Here is a 15,899-nt window from a genome sequence, read left to right as displayed (position 1 = left end):
CATCTTCTTTAATATTCGAATCAATAGTTCTTACATTTTGGTGTGAATGAAAGTCACTTTGGAGAAGTTGACAAAATAGAGGCCTAGTTTCTATTCAACTTCAGTCAGCTTGGGCGTCTTTTTTTTTTTTTTTTAAAGTTTTAATTTTAATTCCGGTATAGTTAACATGCAGTGTTATATTAGTTTCAGGTTTACAATATAGTGATTTAACAATTCTACACGTCGTTACTCGGCGCTCATCATGGTGGATATACTCTTTTTTTTTTTTTTAACATTTTATTTATTGATGAAAGAGAGAGGGGCAGAGACACAGGCAGAGGGAGAAGCAGCCTCCGTGTAGGGAGCCTGACGTGGGACTTGATCCCGGGACTCCAGGATCACACCCTGAGTCGAAGGCAGGCGCTAAACCGCTGAGCCGCCCAGGGATCCCGATATACTCTTAATCCCCGTACCTATTTCATCCCTCCCCTCCACACACCTCCCCTCTGGGAACCATCAGTGTGTTCTCTGTAATTACTAGAGTCTGTTTCTTGATATTTCTTCCTTTTTCTCCCTTTGTTTTTGTTTCCTAAATTCTGCATATGGGTGAAATCATAACGGTATTTGTCTTTCTCTGACATTTTGCTTAGCATTATAGGTCCATCCATGTTGTTGGAAATGGCAGGTTTCATTCTTTTTTTTTATGGGTGAATAATATTTACAGCTAGATAATACACACACACACACACACACACACACACACACGCCTTCTTTATCCATTCATCTATGGAGGGACACTTGGGCTGCTTCCATAATTTGGCTCTGGCTGTATCCAACCTCCGTAAGCCTGGGCCTCTATTTTTAATTTATTTTCTAGGTGATTCTAACACCACCAGAGTTTGAGATCCACTGCTCTAGATCTTTGCTGCTCAGGCAGTGGTCCTTGGGCTAACAACCATCGGTATCACCTGGGAGCTCATTGGAACAGCATCTTAGGTTGAATAAATGAATGAATGAATGAATGAATGAGTGAAACAATCTGCATTCAGACAAGAGCTCCAGGTGATTCAAATGCATGTTAAGGTTACAAAGCTCTGGGAACAGCGGCTCTCAGACTTCCAAGCCTGCGAGAGCCACCTGGGAAGCTTTACGCTCTCAGCCTTCCAAGCATATTGGAACCACCTGTTCTACCTGGAGAGCTTCTGATGTAATTGAGTGGGGGCCAGGGGCAGGGATTAGGCATTGAGATGGTTTTTGAAAGCTCCCCAGGGAATTCTAATGGGCAGCCAGGAGAACTGCTGATGTCATCCTTAGAACAAAGCTTCCCAACTGATGTGCCATAGGAAATAGGTTACAGGTGTGTGTTGATCCCCCTGCACTCCTGGGAGGCCACGCCGAGCCTGGAGCTGCCAGGGCTCCAGGGCAAGCCAGAGGAACAGCCACATCGGTTTGCCCTTCTCCATGGTGCCATTTGTTATGTGGATCATGACATGACAGTTATCGAGAAGCATTGCTTGAGATTTTTTTTTTTTTTTTTTTTAATCAATTACTGGGAGCAGCCGGGTGGCTCGGTCGGTTAAGCATCTGCCTTCGGTTCAGGTCATGATCCTGAGTCCCCGAGTCTGGCTCCCCACTCAGTGAGGCGTCTGCTAGTCCAGCTCCCTCTGCCCCTCTCCCCATCCCCTGTGCACACACTTTCTCTCTGTCTGTCTCTCAAATAAATAAAATCTTTAAACAATTGAAAATAAAAAATCAATTTCTGATCTATCGTGCTGAGTGGAAAAGTTACGATTGTAATAAAAAAATGTATCAAACATGGATGTTACCTTGGACACACACAAGCTGTCATTACAATAGTCTTTCCACCCAGAAAGTCTTTCTTCAGTTTTTCAAATTTCCTTGTATACATTTTTATAAGGTTTCATAATTTCCTTTGTAAAGACGTCTACTTCTTACTAGATTTATTCCCAGAGTATATTTCTGAATGATGTTTGACTGCTCCTATGACTCTTTTTAAAAGAAATACAGAGTTTTGTGCTTTCCTGCAACTTTGTGCTTTGGTCATTATTCCTGAGCCTCAGAGAGCCTCTGTACTCACTCCCTCCTCTTTGACTTTCTCCTTGAAAGGTTTCCTCAACCTTTGTTGCCTGCTTTTATTCCAGCAGCTGGTCAGCATCTGTACAGACAGACCTGCTCTCCCTCTGAGTTACCCGCTGGGGTCAGCGCCTTTTCCTAAGTTAGCCTCATTTTCCAGTTCTCAGTCCACAGGTGCCCTGGAAGCATTACCGTGTCTCTCTTGAAGCGTGAGCCCCTGGCCAGCTGGGGCGGGACAGGAGGGTGGTCATTTGTAAATGGGGCCTGCTCATGAAGTACTAACTTCTGCTGTATTTCCACCTATCTGGGTCTGCCAATACTTCAGAAAACTTTCTTTGAAAAACAAGAGTAGAAAGTATTTAATTTCTTATTCACTGCTCCGCTTGCCTTGATTATCCTGGCTCTTGAGCTGGATAAAGAGTTAGATCTGCGGTAGACATCCCAACGATGTGAATCTCCATCATCACCCAAACTCTCCTCCCCCTCTCCCTGCCTCCCACGCACCAGTTCCACCCCAATCCTGTGTAGGCCAAGAAAAGTGTTCACATCCGTTATTTCATCAAGAGTTAGCCTGCGTTCATTCAGCTGAGTCTGAGCCTCTCTTACGCACCAAGCACCCGAGATCTGAGAGTAGAGTGTAATTGCCTTCTAAATTGTTTTCTTGCCTCTCAGCCTTCCAATCCTTCCTCCACAGTGCTGTCGGACAAGGTGTTCCTCAAAAGCACTGTCTGATTATGTCTCTTCCTTGCTAAGATCGGTTAGTGGAATTCTAGAGCTTCCGAGGCCCACCCTGTCCCTTGCCTCCATGTGCCTGTGCTGCCGCGGCCCCTGTGTCTGGGGTCCTGGACAGACCTTCCCTCCTGGCACACCTTCCCTCTTGGAGAACCTGACTTCAGCATCATCCCTTGGAAATGACTTGCATTACCCCAGTTCAGGTTCATCTCTCCTTCCTCTGTGCTTTCCCCTGGACTTTATATGCATGCTTCTGTCCTCACCCAGCCAACGGATGGAGTGCCGTGCTGCATCGGGCCTGTTCTGCGTGCTGGGGATGTGGCAGTGAGTGAGATAGACACAGAGAGGGGAGGCAGGTAATCAAATAAATAGGAGGATGGTTTCAAATACTTGCTAAGTGCTCCGAAGAAAACAAGACAGCAAGCAGGATAGAAGCTGAGTGGATTTGCAGAAGGTGGGCAGAGGAATCTTCTCCCAAGAGGTGACATTTATGCTGAGCTCTGAACAATGAATGGAGCCAGCCACAGAAGCATCTGGAAAGGAGCTGTTTAGGGAAGCAGCACCTGTAGAAGCCAGGATGGCTGAAGGCCAGTGATGGGGTAGGGTAGGAGCTGAGGTCAGAAGAACAGTCAGGGGTCTGAGGACGGAGGGCCTGTCGACCATGGCAAGGTATCTGGATTGTATTCATTCCTAAGTGTCCTGGGGAACTGCTGGGGGGTTATCAGTGGGAGAATTGTGTGGAATGATATTTTTTAACCTACACTGAACACTGCCTGTGGCTCACTTGCGCGTGTCCAGTGGCCCGGGGGCCAGCGTGAGGGCAGGTGCTTCTGCGAGCCCCCAGCACCAAGGCCAGAGGACTGTTGATAAACGTTTGCATAGTGAATGACGAGCAATCCGGGTTTTCTTCTGATAAGCTCTGTTCAAGTGTGTGAGTCAATAACAGCATGTAAATAACATTTTCTGTTTAATAAAATCTGATCATTCTGGTGCTAGGACACTCCCTATGAATAAAGAAATATCACAGGCTTTTTCAGGACTCTAGGGTATTATTATATTCTGGATGTTCTTAGCCTTTGAAGCAGTACCACAGGAATGTTAAGTAGGATCTCAATGACCAGAAAAGAATGAGAAGCCATGACATTTAAAAAATGAAAACTATAAGTGGTGCAGTAAAACCTCCTGATAGGGGTGGCTACAGATATAACACTGCAGTGGCGTTTGTTCTCAAAAGGAGCCGAGGTGCAGAGGGTGCCGGGGAGCCGGGGATTGTAGGAAGCGGGCATCTCCTTCCCGTAATTAGGGATTTTCTTAGTTCAATCTAAGGGCAGTTGTATATGATTTAAATTTCATCATCTTTACCTTTGTGCTCTTTGAAAATGTAGACCACCTGAGATACACCGTTTTTCATTACACGATAATATCGCCTTGCATTTTACGTGATTGACTTTTCTGGGGATCTTTCAGTGTAACGATGGGCGTTTATAATAGTATTTATCTCTTCTAATTTGTAATCTCCAGGTTACAGGTAGTTTTGTTGAACCTTGAGATTTTTTTTTTTCTGAATCATTTGGAACCTTGATTTATATTTGTCTGTGGTCCCGTGAAATAAAGTTCTCCTTGAAAATCTCCAGTGGTGAACTCCTAACCCAGGGCAGCAGACGCGGTCCAAATGGCAGTCATAGCAGCCACTCATCAGAAAGATCTTTTCTCATTACTTCTTTCCCCACGTCCACTTAAAAATGGCCCTAGGTGTAATAAAGGGTTTAAAACGTGGTACGCCACGTACATTTTGGACTGTTTTCTGAGTTGAAAATATTTTTCTCTGCAGGGATTTCAGCAACACAGAAACCCTGTGTAGTGAACAAAAATACTATTGTGAAACATGCTGCAGCAAACAGGAGGCCCAGAAAAGGTGCGTAAAGGATTTAGCCCAGGGGGTGGCTTTGTGTTGAGGGAAGGAACCGTGTCTGATTTTTGAATCCCAGTTCCGTGGGCTCATGGCCAAGTAGCTTTGGAGAAGTCAATTGCCTTCCTCCCTGGAGAAACCAGGAAAAGAATGCCTCCCTTGGAGCCTTGTCCATTTGCGTGATTGTTGGATCATTTGCTCATTCATTCCTTCATTCAGCAAATGTTTATTGTGCGCCGTGTGCCAGATCCTGTGTGGGGCGAACGAGTGGTGGTCATATAGAATTACTATCCCCTTGGGATGAAAGGCAAGTTATAAAAAAAAGAACTTAGCATTATAATCCGTAGTAGATCTCTAGTAATGTTGTTGATATTGCCTAAGTATCGGAACTTCCTATCCAGAGACACAAGAGTTTAAAGAAGTTAATCATTTAATATGGAAACACGAGGAAATCAATAACACATCAGTTATATGGATAGGTGATAAGAAATCATCACGTTTTAAACTGATAGAGGATCCATGGTTGCTTGTCCTTTTACTACCACCAGCCACTTACAGCCCCTGGACAGCGTGCGATAGATAATCAGGGATTCTCTGTTATCTGCCCCAGAAGTCAAGAAACTTGACATGTTAATTATCCCATGAGGCCTCACTGTGAGTTAAGCTCACCCTGCCCACGGTTGTGGAATATTCAAAATAACTTGCAGAAGCTCATTACTGCTGTCTGAAACCTTCAGGGGTCTAGAGCTGAGGTGCAAATAATTTCTCAGCCCAACCTCCTCTGCTCTTTCCCCCGACTAGACGTGCACGTCTTTCCTTGCTGCATCAGAGCTTATGAAAGGTTAGTCATCCTGCCAGATGGGAATGGAGGTGATAGGCTTTCGTGTGTGATCAGGGCAGCTCATTTCTGCTCCCCGTCCTTGGCCTCTCAGTCTGCCCAAGGCCAGCCGGCCCTTCCCGCGTGGGATGGAGGTGCGTACTGCTCAGCCCTGGAGGTTTTATGGGTTCAAATATTCTGTGTTCCAGTGAAATGTGGGGTTCCCCATGATTCTTAGGTTTCTTTTCTTTAAGACTTTATTTATTCATGAGAGACACAGAGAGGCAGAGACAGGCAGAGGGAGAAGCAGGCTCCTCGCAGGGAGGCCGATGTGGGACTCGATCCCGGGACCGGGATCATGCCCTGAGCCAAAGGCAGACGCTCGACCGCTGAGCCACCCAGGCATCCTGATTCTTAGGTTTCTGCTGATGTTGTCATATTGCTTATTATTTTTTTTTCATATTGCTTATTTTTACAATTGGGGTTTTGCCTCCATAGATGCCTGAACAGTAGTCTTTTAAAATTTGCCCTTTTCAAATAACACACATTGAAAATGTATATAAGCTGGGCAGCGTTGACGCTGACTCAGGATGGAAGGTGACCGAAGGTCCTCTATGCTAGCAGAATCATCTACATAAAATGTTTTTGTGATTTTTTTAACTGAGAAATATTAATGGTCACTTGGTGAAAAACGCTTTCTGTGTTCATGTGAGTTTGGGAAAGGCTGCATCAAACAAGAAGGAACAGTTCCTTTCTGGAAGGATCTCTCAAAACCTCCAGTTTGCCAGTGTGCAGGGAGGAGCCTCAAAATAGGTGGCCGCAGAACCCCAGCCTCTGCTAACACCTCGAGTGCTCCAGCAAGCAGGGTTGGGGAAAGGTGGCCCTAAGCGCCTCCCTCCTCTGAATGAGGCGCACAAGGGGCTCGCATCTTTTTTTTTTTTTTTCTCGAAAGCTGCCACCTGTCCTCTCCGCTGTCTCCAGGTGGGGTGGAGGGAGGTGGAGCCGTCCAAATATCGTTCCTTTTCTGGAAGGCAGCAGGCAGTAAGGGAGAGCTACCGGCCGTCACATTTTTAGCGCTACGACGATTCAAGACTGTCTCATTTGACCAAACAGAAACAGAGACCTGCTGTCGCACTTGGCTCTCGCTGGCTGTGCCCCAGTTAGCCGAGCAAAGTAGGTTAGGCCAGTGTGTGTAAGCAAGCGTGCTTGGATTCCTGCAAGTGGTTTGGCTGTTTGCTGGCTCGAGGTCCGGGAGACCCCGGCCCGCCCCCCATCCGTGTGGCCGCAGCGTGTCTGTCCCACGGCCGCTGGGGATGGCTGATGTTCTGTTTCGTGGTTTCTCAGGATGAGAGTGAAGAAGCTGCCCATGATCTTGGCCCTGCACCTGAAGCGGTTCAAGTACATGGAGCAGCTCCACAGGTACACCAAGCTGTCCTACCGGGTGGTCTTCCCGCTGGAGCTCCGGCTCTTCAACACTTCCAGCGACGCCGTGAACCTGGACCGCATGTACGACCTGGTGGCCGTGGTGGTTCACTGTGGCAGGTGAGGGCAGGCGGGGGGCGGGGCCCGGCCCCAGCTGCACCTTTCCCTGGGCCGCGGGACTCCGCGATGCTGGCCCCTTTTGACAATGTCATCCAAGGTCTTCTTTGTCATTGCGAGAAAAATCTAAAATGTGCTGGTACAAATATTCTTTGTGCGGTGTTCAGCATTTACCCCATCAGAAGAAAGAGCAAGAGAGAAGGATCCTAGTTATGGAGATGTGGTGTGTTTGGCTGAAAGTCCTTTTGAGCAGATATCTATATATTTTTTTATCCCATAGCTATAGATACAAGCATGGAAAAGTCTGCTGACATGCGCCTGTTTGCCATCCTTTGCACAGCTGGGACGGGTTCGTGTTCTCCCCCCGCCCGCCGGGGGTCTGGGGTGGGCATATCCCCCAGCAGGCATGTTTTCTTCTCCGTCTACGTGGACTGGATTTCGGTGCACACGTTTTGACGGGAGGGCGCGTGGTTGCCCTCAGAGGAGGGGACTGACTGACTTCTCCCCCTGCGCGGTCAGAAACCCAGCTTCGCCTCCACAGCACCTCGTGTTTTGCCCCCTGCAGGGTGACTTGAAGTCACAGGATGCTTTCCCACATTCTCAGGATCCTGGGTGTCGGTCAGTAATAAGCCCGCTTCCTGTTTGCCCCTGAGCAAGGGTCCTGCCGGCAAGCACACAGGAGCCTGGTGATCTGGACACCAGCTGTGAATGCTGGGTGGGAGCCCGCAGCAGGAGGTGGAAGGAGGTCCGGGCTGGCGGAGCCTGGGACCTGGGGGCCGTGTGGCCTAGGGGGCACGGGGGCTGCTGCGGGCAGGCAGTGCGGACACAAGTGCTCAGATGTGTAGGGCACAGGGGGGTTTCAGTAGGGATATCTGGGGCGGGGGGGACTAACCGCTGGGCCGCTGGAGAGGATGAGGTGGACACTGTCAGGGAGACCTGCAGGACGAGTGGAGCCTGGATTCTGGAACAGTTTCCATATGGGGGGCAGGGGTCGGAGCAATCCTGGTGTCGGGGGTTGGAGGAGCCCTGGCGTCAACTCAGTCATGCTACTACTACCTGGCCTTCATGAAATCTTCCCCACCGGAGGTGGGATTGTCCTCCCCCATGGAGCAGGGCCGGCTGTGCACGCGGGGCCCACGTGGCCTTCGGCTGTGGGCACTGGGAAGCCCAGAGCTGAGCTCTTCCTCATCTGTGCCGCGACCTCCTGGCCCACAGGTGCAGCAGGTGCACAGTCCCATTCATGCATTCCTACCGCGAGTTATTCTTTGAACACTTGTGTCTTAGGCTTGTGGCAGGGTCTGCGGGTATGTCCGTGACCATGAGCCCTGTCCTCAAGAAGCTGAGGGTCCAGTGGGAAAGGTAGATCATAAGGAAACACCCCGGCCTGTCTGCACCAAAACCAGACCCACCGGGAGATAACTTGTGAGGTTGGTGAAGGCTGTGAGGAATGAACGAGGCAATGAGAGAGGGCGGTAGGAGGCACCTCTTCAGGGGAAGTGATCGGCGGGGAGTAGCTGCCGAGGTGACATGTGGGCTGAGGCCTGAGGGATGGAGTAGGCCAGGAATGCCCGGCTTGGGGAAGTACTTCAGACAGAGGCCAGCAAGGGCAAAGGCCCTCGACGTGAAGAAGCGGTGTGTGAAAACAGCAAACCAGTGGGGTGGGGGTGGGGGTGGGGGTGATGGTGGAGGGGTGGGGGAAGAGCGGCTGGATGACCTGGGAGAAAGGAGGCAGGAGCAGATCGTGTGGGTCATCCTGTGTTTAAAAAAAGCACACCGGGGATCCCTGGGTGGCGCAGCGGTTTGGTGCCTGCCTTTGGCCCAGGGCGTGATCCTGGAGACCCGGGATCGAATCCCACGTCGGGCTCCCGGTGCATGGAGCCTGCTTCTCCCTCTGCCTGTGTCTCCTGTGTCTCTGCCTCTCTCTCTCTCTCTGTTACTATCATAAAAAAAAAAAAAAAGTAAAAAAAGCACATGGGCATCTGGCTGACTTGGTTGGTGGGGCGTGCGACTCTTGATCTTGGGGTTGTGAGTTCGAGCCCCGTGGTGGATGTCGAGATTATTGGAAAAGAAAGCAAGCCAAGGCGAATCCACCTTTTGAACTTTAATGATGGTACACCAAAAAAACAAAACCGGACTCTAGATTTAGGGTTAAAGCCCCTCCGTTGTGCAAATCTAGCCACATGGTAACAGCAGTCTAATTCTGCTTTTTTTTTTTCCCCCATATTGTGTGATACATACCTTTCCATTTTAGGACTTGTTCATATACATTATGGTCTGACGTACTTCTAAAACTCTGATGATGCCACTCCTCAAAATGCCCCGGTGTCTTCCTGGCTGGCCCACTGCAGAGTCCAGTTTTAACTACGCGACCCCATGCCGCGTTGCCCATGGGGCTTCCTCCCTCCCCTCTCCCTGGCTCACTGGGCTCTGGCTTCCTTGCTGTTCCGTGAGCACACCAGGAACCACCTCCCCTCCCCCCACGCCCAAGACCTTTGCACTTGCCATTCCCTGTTCCCAAAACTTCCGTCACATAGTCCCCGGCTTCTCACCATCACCCGCGTCTCTCTCGGGGAAATTTCCTTCTGCTCAGATCTCATGTTAGCAGAGAGGCCTCTGTCAACACTTCCCTCCGTCACTCACCATGCGGTTACTCTGGCTTTATCCTTCATGGCACTCGTCACCCCTTGACATATCTTTTCGTTTAGTCATTGCCCATCCAACCCTTAACCCGAGAAAGTGGGGACTTTGTTTTCTTCACTGCCTTTTTTTTTTTTTTTTTGGTCTGGCACAGAGTAGGTGTACAGGAATTATTCGTTTTTATCTGTTGAGTTTGAATATCTGCTTTCCGGAACCATTGGACTGTGGGTCTTTAGAAGACCGATGCTTTTGCATCCTTGCAAAACAGTCCCTTGTGTTCAGCACAGCACCGCCACGTGGGTCTTCCTCCGTAAGTTGTGGCCAAGCAGAAGCGAGTGTGACCTGTACCCGTTCTCTGTCCTAGTTTGTTCTAGCAAATCCCTGCTTATAGAGAGCTGCGTAGTTTTCTAAAGAGGTAAACGTTAACTCGATGACTCTTGTTTGTTCTTTTCCAGTGGTCCTAATCGTGGGCATTATATTACCATTGTGAAGAGTCACGGCTTCTGGCTTTTGTTTGATGATGACATTGTAGAGGTTGGTATGCACAGGACTCTACAGTGGGGCGAGGGTGTGCGCAGACTGTATTGTGGGGCGTGTGTATGTGTGGACATTTCCTAACATAGGCCGGTTTTCCCATAATCTGGCTTTTGGAAACAACTTACCTTTCTCTCAAAACTAGATTTTGCTGCTCTTCGTTCTCTGTGGAAAGGGAGGAAGGAGTGTGATGTGGGGGCTTATTCATACCGTGCTCTTGTTAACTGACCAGCTGTAGATGTGGGATCTCTGAAATCACATTTTTATTTTTATTTATTTATTTTTTTAAAGAAAGATTTTTTATTTATTTATAGAGGCAGAGACACATGCAGAGGGAAAAGCAGGCATCATACAGAGAGCCTGACATGGGACTCGATCCAGGGTCTCCAGGATCACGCCCTGGGCTGCAGGCGGCGCTAAACTGCTGTGCCACCGGGGCTGCCCAGAAATCACATTTTTACTGAGTCCCGTTTTCCAGTGTACCTGAAGCCCTCTCTAGTACAGACCAAGTAATAAATAAAAGATTCTATTCAGATTCTTTCATTATACCACATTTTCCTCATATTGATTGTAAAAAAAAAAAAAAACAAGAAGACAAAAAAAAAAAAAGTTTTTTCAGTCTGTGGGACCTAAAACTCAAGTGCTCCATATATTGATTTTGTGGTAAAGGAGTACTAGCTGGAGAGAATTTCACACTCGGACAAGGTCCACTTTAGCTCCTAGGGTGACACTAAAGGCAATGAATTTTGATGATCTAACAGAATTAGGGTTATTCCCAAGCACCCCCCCCACCTCGTCCCCTGCCCCCCGTCCCCCCGTCCCACACACCATTTGAAAGACAGAAGCGCTGGCTGCTTCAGAGAGGGCCCACGCGTGGTGGCCTGATAGATGAAAGGGTGGCTTTCCTCCTCAACGATTTGCGATTTATGTCATCGTGCCCCTTTGTCAAATCTGCGGAATTACCCGTTCGCTGTCGGAAGTTCCCAGTTGTCATTTTAGAACAGCATGTCTTACATCTGCTTGTTCATCCCAGTTCGTTTTGCCTTCCTTCCCTCAGTCATCACGTTAAACAGTTGTATTCTTTCGTCTCTCTTCTGTTGCAGAAAATAGATGCCCAAGCTATTGAAGAATTCTATGGCCTGACATCGGATATATCAAAAAATTCAGAATCTGGATATATTTTATTCTATCAGTCAAGAGAATAACCTGAAGAGCTGCGGGACTAATTCCATATGGGGCGGGGTGTTCAAAGCCCTCTCACCTGGTTTCCCCGCAGACTTTCCTCCCCAGCGGCCCACCAGTGGTGTTACGCCAAGTCCAGTGGTCTGGCTGTGTTAGACTTCCTCTCCCTTTGTTTTTTTGTTTTTTTGTTTTTTGTTTTTTTTTACATGCAGCACTACTTGTGGTTTTATTTTAGTCTGAGGTAGAGTTTAACTGCAATCAGATCGTAGTAAGATGAGTATGAGTAACAGTTGCTAATTTTAGGATCGGGTGAATGTTCCACCACTGGCTGTGTCTGGCTGAATCAGAGTGACGTGTCCTGCGAATGTGTACAGTCCACGTCCCGAGGGCCTCCTGGGATGGCGTCTCCATGCATTCCTTTCCCGTGTCCCTGGAAGCTCTGCTCCCCCGTTGTAGCCGCCCTGCCTCCTGTCTGACAGAAGGACAGAAGAAGAGTTAGGTAGATGTTCACCTTTCAGGGCCGCAACTCCAGCTTTACGTCTGTGCAAGTGAGAACGTTTTAAAAGTGAGTAACCTCAGCATTAAGGTCCTCCTCCAGGTGGAGACGGGGTGAGGAGAAGCCATGCCCGGGCTGGGCTCACCCAGCCTGAAGAATCGCCGAGGTCCAGAAGGTGTGGGGCTCGGGCCAGGCAGGGGCAGGAGACGGAGGCTTGTGTGGACAAGTGAAAAGTTACTTTTCTTATCTTTCTACCAAAATCACGTGTCAGGAAAAGAACCCTCTGCTGTTCGTTTGTAGTGACCGTCCCCTCCCATGAGGTCCTGTGCGTTGTATCTGTCCTCTCTCTGGCCCCGCTAAGCTATCCCAAGGCGTCCCCCAGCTGGGTGTTGTGCAGCCTGTGGTCGCAGGGTTGAGACGCCACGGGGACTGCCCCCTGGCACAGCTGTCGTCCCCCAGTCAGCACCCATCCTTCTCTGTCAGGAAGGACACAGGCACTGGGCCCTCACCACCTCGGTCCACCTGTTCATGCTTCAGCCTGTTGACTGAGGCACGGGTGGGCCACGGGGCCACCATGGAACCTTCCCTACAGGGATAACTGGAGTTAGCTGGGCATGAAGGGGGGGTCACAGGAAGTGTGAGTGGGTGGGCGGAGGGGCGAACAAAACGGTGGCGTTTCTTTGGCTCAGACTCCTAGAATGCTTGACGAGACGGTTTTTTTTTTGTTTTGTTTTTGTTTTTGTTTTTGTTTTTGTGGAAGAACCTCATCTCACTGTAGTTACTTTTACCTTGTTCACTTTTGTTATATATGTATTTATTAGATCGTTTGAGTATTGGTACCTTTTATTAAAAGGGTCAATTTGGTGTTTTGCTGTTAAGCTGGTTTTTGGATTCTTACAAACACTCTGAGTCATAGATCTTGGCTTCCTTTGGGAAGTCAGTCGACTTCCATTCACTCTAATATACTGTGAACATATTATTTTGTTACCTAATAAATCAGCGAACGAACATGCAGATGTTTGGCATAATGTGAACTAAAATTGAAATCGAAAATGTTGGTGGCCATTTTGTAACAAGAGCATAGCACTTTATCTAGATGAAAACTGGATTTCTTGTCTTTGAGATATCTTGAACTGTTTATTGCTCAGAACCTAAATAAGCATGCCGACGCTTCATTTGTTCATGCTTGAAGTGAAATGTTCTACTTTTCACTGGAGAAGACAAAAACAGGGTGATCTTCACGTTATTGTTTTATACAAGTGACGAAAATATACCTTGCCTTGTTTAGAGGCAAATTCATATTTATAAATATTTTGTCTTTTTTTTTTCCTCCATGAAACATATGCAGTAATCACTTACCTGGAAGGTGAGTATTTATTCTGTTTTTAAGGAGACACTTTGCAGTTGGAGATGACTGATAGAAGAAACTGTTTGTACTATATCTTACCCATGTATCTGACCACAGGTTGCAAAGTTTAAAAAAAAGAAAATGGTTCATATCTAATATATTTGGAACTGATTCATAAGAAAAACTATTAAAATTATCTTTGAAATGACTCTTGAAGCTAATTTATTAGAAAACAAAAGTTTCAATTGGAAGCCTACAGAAGTAAATATCTAAATGCTAAGTTGTAGATTCAGTGCATTTCCATTATTATTGTTATTATTTTTATTTTTATTATGTGTGTAAAGAATTTTCCCTAGTGACTAAACAGAAGACATTGAAAGGATCAGTTAAAATTCAGTATTCCTGGATAGAGGTTAGAAATAAAAAAAAAAAAAAAAAAAAAACAAGTATGGAAGATAATGCAAAGGCATTAAAATGATTGTGTGATGCATGAAGAGAAGATTGGAGAAAGACCAAAACACACTTATCCACTGCTACTCCATCAGATTTTTAAGCTGTAGAGCTATCTGGTCATTTCTTTCTCTTCGGTAAATGAAACAAACCCTAGGCAGCTACATTTCCCCCAAATCATTTCACTTTACCTAAAGACAGTAGCAGGCAAACACATTATTTTTCATCCCTCATTCATTGCGTAAAGCAGAGAACGGTGTGAGATGTGTGAGACCATTCTGAGGTCAGCGATAGCACAAAGGCTCAGCAATATTCCCAGCACAAAGGCTCAGCAATATTCCCTCAAATGGCAGGGGTTTTGTGTGTCATTTTCTGGCAGGAGTGAGTAGGCCTGCTGTATTTCTTTTAACTGCTGCGGGTTTTAAAAGAAGTCACAGTGTTTTCCACTTAAAAAAGACAGGACACATTTGCTTTATTGGTTACTTTCTAGCTGAGCATCTAGATTATGGTACAGTTGGCTTAAAAGGCATTTGTTTAAAAGCCAGTTTTGGCAAAAATGAATGACATCCGGTCCTACTACATGGATACATTTTCCATTCCAGGGCAGCATGAAGTGGACTGGTTCTCAGAGAGCCAAGGAACAAAATGAGAGGATGTTGGCTTAAATTGGCAGGCAGTCGTATTTGGTTTTACGGCCTGGCATATTTTGGATTTCAGATGAAATGGGGAAAAAAAAAATGACAGGAATGGTCCCTATGCATTTATTTTCATGGATATGCTTAATTTCATGGGCATGCCTAACAATGAACTATGTTCTAACTGGAGCTTAGGACTTATTTTAGATATTGGAGTGTAGCTTTATTACAGATGGATTTTATCTTTAAACATTGCATTTTGATCAACTTTGTATATTCACGTGTATTAAAATATCGTGCACTAAATGTTTTGCCCTCATTTGCTATTATATGGTCAAGGCATTTATTAGCACTATTGTGATTAACTCATGTAAATGGCATGGGTCAGGGAAAATTATTTCCTACTTTTCTGCCTAATTAAATTTCTGTTTTCCAGTATTACGTTAATTTATTTTTGGCCTCCATTTCTTTGTAACCAAAATAGTTACTGTATTTGTGTGGCATTCATTTGATTTTGTTGCTGAAAAAGTTTAGTTTTTATTTAAGAATAATCTGTACCTTAATTTTTTTAATGTAACCAATTCAAGCACTTTAAGCAATAACGTCAATCTTGTGAAATTTCAATCAGTTTAACACCCCGCCTCTAAAATTGTTTGCAAAAAGATAATAATAATAATAAATAAATAAAATAGGAATTCTCTTCCTAGAGAATTATATCTTGATAACATTACACACATGGACCTAAAAAAAAAAAAACCCTTTTTGATACAATGTGAGTTATTGGCAAGTCTCATGTCTGGGTAATCATTCCAAACTTAATTTTGAAGCAATGTAAAGAACATTCTGGTCATTGTGATAGATAAATGCGGTGCTACTGTCAAGGTTGATAAAGTCAGTGTTCTGAAGGTAACTCAGTCCTGCTTCTGAGTGAAAAAGATCAACCGAAGTAATCCAGAAACCTGTATTTGGGGAATACCAAATTGAGGATATCATTTTTTGGGGGGGGGATAAGAGTCAGGTATATTATCAGGTGAATTCCTTAGCTGGGGCTCTGCATATTAAGATTTCCTTTTGCTGGTTATGAAATAGAAGATCCGTTCCCCAAACAAAGTGGCTTCCAGCAGCTGGTTTCTAGGCACCAGTGGGGCTGCGGTCCTGGCCCGGTAGTAGTAGTGACAGCCAGCCCTAGGCTTCTGGGTGGTTCCTGAGCTGTGGGGCCCCGCAGTGGGGCATGCACACCCCTCCCTGCACTGCCTGCCCGACACCAAGCCTGCAGTTAAAATGCTCAAGGCTCACCCCTCCCCCACCCCCCCCAAGCCAGTCCCTTCAGGAGTTCTGTGTGAGCACGAGGTGGTCATCTGAATGCATTGGCCTGGGCCCAGTTATGGGCAATAAAAACCCACAGACCAATTTCCATCCGTCTTCTCTTGGGGCAAATCAGCTGAACCGGCCTGGAGTGGAAGGTCACCTGCAGCCGCCGTGAAGGCCGTAGGAAAGGGAAGACCTTAGGAAAGGCTTTTTCTTTTCTAGGACTGGTTTTGTCCATC

At 46.7% G+C, this 15,899-nt stretch overlaps 1 protein-coding gene across 7 annotated transcripts in view; it reads left to right on the top strand.

Annotated features, from left to right (window-relative positions):
* Positions 1–14,799, top strand: part of USP46 (ubiquitin specific peptidase 46) — a 93,474-nt gene extending 78,675 nt beyond the window's left edge. For all 7 annotated transcript variants that reach the window (XM_077847985.1, XM_077847986.1, XM_077847987.1 and 4 more), the window contains 4 exons: positions 4,637–4,720; positions 6,876–7,073; positions 10,163–10,241; positions 11,345–14,799. In XM_077847985.1, the coding sequence (XP_077704111.1) occupies positions 4,637–4,720; positions 6,876–7,073; positions 10,163–10,241; positions 11,345–11,446 (463 nt within the window). In that variant the 3' untranslated portion in view covers positions 11,447–14,799. The remainder of the gene's footprint in view (positions 1–4,636; positions 4,721–6,875; positions 7,074–10,162; positions 10,242–11,344) is intronic.
* Positions 14,800–15,899: the final 1,100 nt, after the last annotated feature.

This window comes from Canis aureus, chromosome 14 (genome assembly GCF_053574225.1).
Source record: "Canis aureus isolate CA01 chromosome 14, VMU_Caureus_v.1.0, whole genome shotgun sequence".
Lineage (NCBI taxonomy): Eukaryota > Metazoa > Chordata > Mammalia > Carnivora > Canidae > Canis > Canis aureus.
Note: the sequence above shows the minus strand (reverse complement) of the source record. Positions and strands in the feature narration are given on the sequence as shown.